Raw genomic sequence first — 6360 nt, 5'->3', positions numbered from 1 at the left:
TCTTCGCCCAGCTCCAGGTAGGACACTTTGAGGTTTACCAAAATTGGCTGTTACGCGCGGTCCGACGGATTTCATGACAACTTTCGCTGTAGATCATTAAACAAACAAATAAGTATCTTCGATAATCAAATAAAACACGTTCAGAAAACTAAGAAACTCACAGAAAGTGTTTGGCAAACGTGGAACAGATCCAATAGCTAAAATTCCACGCCCAGCTCCAGGTAGGACACTTTGAGGTTTACCAAAATTGGCTGCTACGCGCGGTACGATGGATTTAATGACAACTTTCGCTGTAGATCATTAAACAAACAAATAAGTATCTTCGATAACCAAATAAAACACGTTCAGAAAACTAAGAAACTCACAGAAAGTGTTTGGCAAGCGTGGAACAGATCCAATAGCTTCTTCTTCGTCTTCGTCATCTTCTTTCATAACGGGTGTCTGCTAAAAATGGTCTTACATGTACTGTATTGGAAAATAGTAATTAATATTTATCACCTGTGCATCCTGAACCTTGTTAGCTTTAGGCATAACAATGTAGCGATGTTTGTCATCAATGCTAGCAGGAACGTGGCGATTAGGCAGCAAAGACAAGTCGTAATGCTCGCAACACATGTCAGCAATATTGTAGGCTAAAATTCCTCGCCCAGCTCCAGGTAGGACACTTTTGGGTTTACCAAAATTGGCTGCTACGCGCGGTCCGATGGATTTCATGACAACTTTCGCTGTAGATCATTAAACAAACAAATAAGTATCTTCGATAACCAAATAAAACACGTTTAGAAAACTAAGAAACTCACAGAAAGTGTTTGGCAAACGTGGAACAGATCCAATAGCTAAAATTCCTCGCCCAGCTCCAGGTAGGACACTTTGGGGTTTACCAAAATTGGCTGCTACGCGCGGCACGATGGATTTAATGACAACTTTCGCTGTAGATCATTAAACAAACAAATAAGTATCTTCGATAACCAAATAAAACACGTTCAGAAAACTAAGAAACTCACAGAAAGTGTTTGGCAAGCGTGGAACAGATCCAATAGCTTCTTCTTCGTCTTCGTCATCTTCTTTCATAACGGGTGCTGCCCTTTGAGTGTAAACGGCTTTTTGTTCTGTGGTCAGATTCTGTAAAATTTGTGTACACATTAAATGCATGAAAAAACAATAATTTTGTAGCAGTTATACATTCCATAATGGAGTACAAACAAGATGAACATCCATCAAACCCCCAGGAAATTTGTGCCCATCAGATTCAAGTCTTGGTCTCATTTCAATCATGAACATCATAAAACCATTGGCCTTTTGTGTCTTCTTTTTAGGTAGCATTTTCTTAAACAAATGAAACTGGGAAAGGAGAATAATAATGTGTAACACTTAGGAGACCAAAAACAAATATGTGTGCTGTGCTGTAACACTTTTGAACTAGAACATGTGGGAGAAACGCACACACACTAGATAACGTAAGCAATTCAGCCAATTCTTCACAGTGATAGCGCCCCTAGTGGAAATTGGCTTCTGAGTTTCTGATAATGGTGAACAGCTACAGCAGCCGGACAGCGGAAGAAACGCCTACCAATACTCTTTGTAAAAGGAAAAATGAAATTTGATCCAATGACTAGTAGGAACCTCATAAAAACACTTTTCTTTCCAAGTGGGGGGGGGGGGGAAACCAAAGTAGTCTGAACTATACCTGAGGTGAATTTGGAAATTTGAGGTTGAGACCCTCGTCGCGCGACCTGTTGAGGCAGATTAAAAAGACACAACTTGAGGTTACAACCAAGAAACCCTAAATTTTTGTTGGGGGAAAGAAAAACTTACTGAGGTATGACGTCGAGCGAGAGGGAGATGGGATCTACAGGCAAGAAGCAGGTTGGGTGTTGCAGTGGTAATTTCACTTTTTAAAATTTGAAAATTGATCATGTAGTTTTTTTAAGCAACACTTTTGGTGTGTTTTTTTTTTATTATACGCATATTTAACTTAAGGACGTGTAACGGAACGAAATGACATAAACTGAGACATTGTGAGGAGAAATCTGGTTCAAATGTCATTTTGGACCTTTCAAAAATTCTTTGTAAACAACTAATGCGTATAAACTGCTTTGGAAATTACTACTGCATGTAAACTTTAACTAGAAAAAAATGAAACACAGGAAAGAAATGAAAAGCTCTTTGCAGAAGCAGAGAATAAACATAGACTGGCTGACAAGGGAAAGGAGAGCACAAAAATTCTTTGTAAACGACTAATGCGTATAAACTGCTTTGGAAATGACTACTGCATGTAAACTTTAACTAGAAAAAAATGAAACGCAGGAAAGAAAAGAAAAGAAAAGCTCTTTGCAGAAGTAGAGAATAAACATAGACTGGCTGACAAGGAAAAGGAGAGCACAACATGTTTTATGCTGACTAACGCTTAAAGGCGTGCCCATTTCTTCCATATGATCAATTTACAGTTTTGATCTCGTTTTGAGCGTTGGTAACTTGCGTAGCTCACATTCCTTCACATTTACTGTCTCCAGATTCCATGGTTGACCGTGTTTGAGTTGACCGAAAAAAGGGTGTGTGTCCATGTCCTCAATTGACGATTTTTGTTCATCAATATCCATTTCATACAGTAACTGTAGCGATGTGTGATGGTAGTTGCGAATCATCTACAGATTACATGAGATAGAAAAAATTGACTTTAGACTTCAACGACAGGGGTTTAGATAGAATTTCTTACTTTGATGGTATGACGAAGAGTAGGAATCCGATTACAGAGCGTCTCCACGGGCAGCGTAACGAGTTCTTTTGCGTCAAAGTGCTGGGCAATTAAGGGCGCAGTCACGGCATTCAATTGCGGAAACTGAAGCAAAAGTTTGGCTTTGACACTGAGTGGATGATGATTTGAATTAATATCTTGATGAATCTCGTCTAATGCAGCACCCTTGACGAAGAACGCCACATCTCGATAAGTGTTGGCTATGCGTTTTAGCAATAAAAATTCAGTCGTATCATTCTGGTAATAATTGTTCTCGTAGAATTTGGCTAAAACTTTGAGAGATTCCCACTGTACAGGCGGTTTGGACAAGGTTAGCCCTCCAGGGGCCAATATTATTACCCAGCATGTCGTGAATTTTAAACTGGCTAGCGAAATTCTCAAACGGGTTTCCTCAAACTTTTCTTGTTCGTGCACGACCAACACTGCTGTGGTTGCACTTATCACAATATCAGGTTGATATTTGTCAATGTTGCCCAAAATCCTATAGCGAAATAAAGTATTACGATTAGAATTGTTCATTATAACAATGATAGTCAAATTTTTACTTGTAATCGCATTCATGAATTATGAAGCTCTCATCTTCTTCAATAGCTTCCATAAATGTCGAATTCTGCGCAAAATGGGAAGATAAAATCAAGGGGAGAATTGGCTCGATAAATCTATCGAGCGACGAATTGTCAACTTCGACAACTGCATACGAAAACAGATCAATTTCCTCCTTAATAATTGTACTCTTTCTAAAGTCATCTTTTTCTTCTTCTTGGCTATCTTCAGCATAAAGTTGTGAAACCAAATTAGATACGCCATGAGGTTCCAACGGATTTGCATCATGAATTTGACGAAGATTATCTTGATAATTCATTAATGTTACTATGTTGCCAGTTGATTCGACTTGTTGTTCGCCGAAGATGACATCACCATCTGAATCTTCAGAGTCTGGAGATTGATTTCCCGTTTCCAATTCAAATTTATGCACTTCAGCCAGTAACTTTGCCTATGTAAAAAAGTTTAAAGGCTTAAATTCTTACAACTTTTGCGTAGTGTAAATTTTACCTTGCACGCTGGATCTAGGAGAGCTTCAAAATCTTCAAGACAAATGCTGGTGGTTTGAAACCTTTCCCATACCAATTGAAAGTTTGGATTTAAAAAGGATTGTGCTAAGGTCGTAGTACTTCGCAATTGCATCTTGGAATGATGAGTTATGTACTTGTCTGGCGTGTTTATGCGCACTACTATTAGTTTTGAAGGTCCTGAGGCAAAATTCACAAAAGCCTTTAGAACACTGTCTTGGGTAACGTCTTAGAGATTTTTCAATGTCGTGGAAGACCAGGCGTTGGGTTTTGGATTGTGGGATTTTCATTTTCTCAATAATTGCTGGAAAAAAAACTTTTAGTATTATCCCTGAGGTATATTTATATACGAAGGTCCTTAACAATATAGGGTGTGGGGTATAGGGGGTAGGGTAGTAGTAGCTAGTAGTGAAATTCAGAGGGTCTGATGTCCATTTAGTGTTCCTTTATACGTTTCTTCCCTGAATGACCAATCGTCACCAAATTTTGTACATAATTCTTTCAAAATTTGATACATGGCGTAACGGGGTTTTCATTTATTTTCATTACTGTTTTAAAAATTTAATTTGCGTACTTGTTACCTAGCTGGTTGCCGAATCCTAGGCAGTGAATTCGCTTTTTTTGCGTAACCTTCCAACTGTCAGTGCATGCTCAGCAGTGTAAACAAAAACAAAAAAAAAGTTTGGATCTTTCCTAGCAAGACAAGTTTTCTGCTACGTTTGTGGAGAGTATTTATTATTTGATTTTGTTTTTATGTTCGATTTCGATTTCGTCTTTATTCTTCTTTTTACTTTGTATTTTCCCATTATTACTTTTTTAAATCTTTTGTTTTATTATCACCTCTTTTTGTTTACTGTTTTTTGTCTTGATTTTAATAAATTTTTTGATCAAGTAAAATTTCTATTCCTCCTTTTTTTAACAGTTAGTCATCAACCAAGAAGTTGAGGAACATTTAAAAATGTTTGATTATACTCATTTTGAAGCTCTGGGTCATCTCTCTCTTCTTCCCTTGTCCTCTTCACAGTCATCAAGATCTTCTGGTGCTCGTGAAGAGTTACCACCGATCTTCCACTTCCATTTACCTCCGAAAGCTTTTTAAGTGTAATTTTTCAAAAATTACAAATTTATTTTTCGGGATCGAGATTCGAACCCTAAACAATACGAGTGGCAGCCCGAGTTGCTAACCATTAGACCAACATTGACATTTTTTTATAAGGGAATGCGTGGCCCGGTTGGTGAGTACACCAAATAATGTAACCAAAGTCGAAGTAAAGCAATGGTAATATCGCTAGCGACGCTACCATCAGTTTCGATTTCGGAACCGGTCGTAAAACACTTAGGTTATATGCCTTAATTATAAAGATTTTTTCAGCGGTGGTTTAATCTAACTGCTATAAGAGCACATCCATTTCTTTGTAGTTAATATGTAACTAATAATTTTTCTAATTCCATGTTACTATAGTAATAAATATTGCTATAACTTAATCTAAACATGAAGTGCGACGTGGGTGGCGGGGCGAATCCTCCGCCATTCATAATTCGCACCACTCATAATATTACAGATTATTTTTCAATTAGTTATAAAGAATCAATTATGGAAGATAATAAAGGGAAACAGAATTTTCCAAACGTTATAGTATGTATTAATCTACTATAACCTTGATTTTCTGTCTCTTTAACGTTTAAAAAAATTACCGAAGGACGTTACCGAAGGAATCTTGTTAACTCATTTTCTATGTAGTTTAAACTTACAACAAATCCGATTTGCTTTCTTGGTCTTTTCTTTTAGAATCTCGTAGAATTTTCTTTTCCGAATAAATGCGTCCATCATACTTGCTTCTGACATTTTCCAAAGAATTGTTTTTTCAATTTGTCCCAAATTCTGTAAAATATGGAATAAAATAAAATTTATTGTTACATGTAATATTTATATTCCCATTATTATTTAATTAGAATGAAATACTTACAGAAAATGTTTCAATTAAACTTTTTATCATATCTGTTTCAAGAAATGGCTCAGCCCCAGACAGTTCGAACATTTTTCCTAAACAGCCAAATGGTGTATGGAAATTCACTGCAGTGATATGTTTAAGAACAACTGTTATCTCGTCAGTCAGATTTTCATGCATGGCCCACAATTGGTCTGCTGTTAAGGACTTTCGTTTGCCACGTTTTGTGGGTTTCACAAAATCATCATCATCGTCTTCATCATCATCATCATCATCTATATTAAAATAATAATTACAAAATTAATTAAAACCCTTTTATGATTATTATTCAAATATAATAATTGTATAAGGGAAAGAGAGAAAAAAATGAAGTGCCCGTGACACACACAAAGTGTCGGGATTAGAGAAACTATGGTTGCCATCGATGACATAATCCACCCACCCTCCAAAAAAATAAAAAAAAAAGATATATCCGAATGACATTCATATTTCTTGTTTTCCTCCTTTTCCAACCATCCCTACTGATCGAGTGTGGATAATGAAGTTGATCTTTTTTTGTCGGATACTTCAACAAAACTTTCAAGTC

At 36.7% G+C, this 6360-nt stretch overlaps 1 protein-coding gene and 1 long non-coding RNA gene across 2 annotated transcripts; both read right to left on the bottom strand.

The window, feature by feature from the left end:
* Positions 1-272: 272 nt before the first annotated feature.
* Positions 273-514, bottom strand: LOC124320531. The gene is made up of 3 exons (XR_006913973.1): positions 499-514; positions 366-441; positions 273-290 (listed from the first exon to the last, which is right to left on the bottom strand). It is a non-coding gene; the product is annotated as an uncharacterized LOC124320531 (long non-coding RNA).
* Positions 515-1954: 1440 nt separating this feature from the next.
* Positions 1955-3451, bottom strand: LOC124325627. The gene is made up of 3 exons (XM_046784436.1): positions 3301-3451; positions 2717-3236; positions 1955-2645 (listed from the first exon to the last, which is right to left on the bottom strand). The coding sequence occupies exons 1-3, from the start codon at positions 3351-3353 to the stop codon at positions 2442-2444; spliced, it is 777 nt and encodes a 258-aa protein (XP_046640392.1). The 5' UTR covers positions 3354-3451; the 3' UTR covers positions 1955-2441.
* Between the last annotated feature and the right edge of the window lie 2909 nt (positions 3452-6360).

This window comes from Daphnia pulicaria, chromosome 1 (genome assembly GCF_021234035.1).
Source record: "Daphnia pulicaria isolate SC F1-1A chromosome 1, SC_F0-13Bv2, whole genome shotgun sequence".
In the NCBI taxonomy this organism is placed as follows: domain Eukaryota; kingdom Metazoa; phylum Arthropoda; class Branchiopoda; order Diplostraca; family Daphniidae; genus Daphnia; species Daphnia pulicaria.
Note: the sequence above shows the minus strand (reverse complement) of the source record. Positions and strands in the feature narration are given on the sequence as shown.

Bases quoted from the DNA above. Each gene is read 5' to 3' on its own strand.
- LOC124325627 (XM_046784436.1), bottom strand. From the start codon at position 3,353: ATGGAAGCTATTGAAGAAGATGAGAGCTTCATAATTCATGAATGCGAT. The intron at 3,237-3,300 runs GTAAAAATTTGA...ATTTCGCTATAG, and splicing joins ATTCATGAATGCGATTACAA to GATTTTGGGCAACATTGACA. The intron at 2,646-2,716 runs GTAAGAAATTCT...TGTAATCTGTAG, and splicing joins CTCTTCGTCATACCATCAAA to ATGATTCGCAACTACCATCA.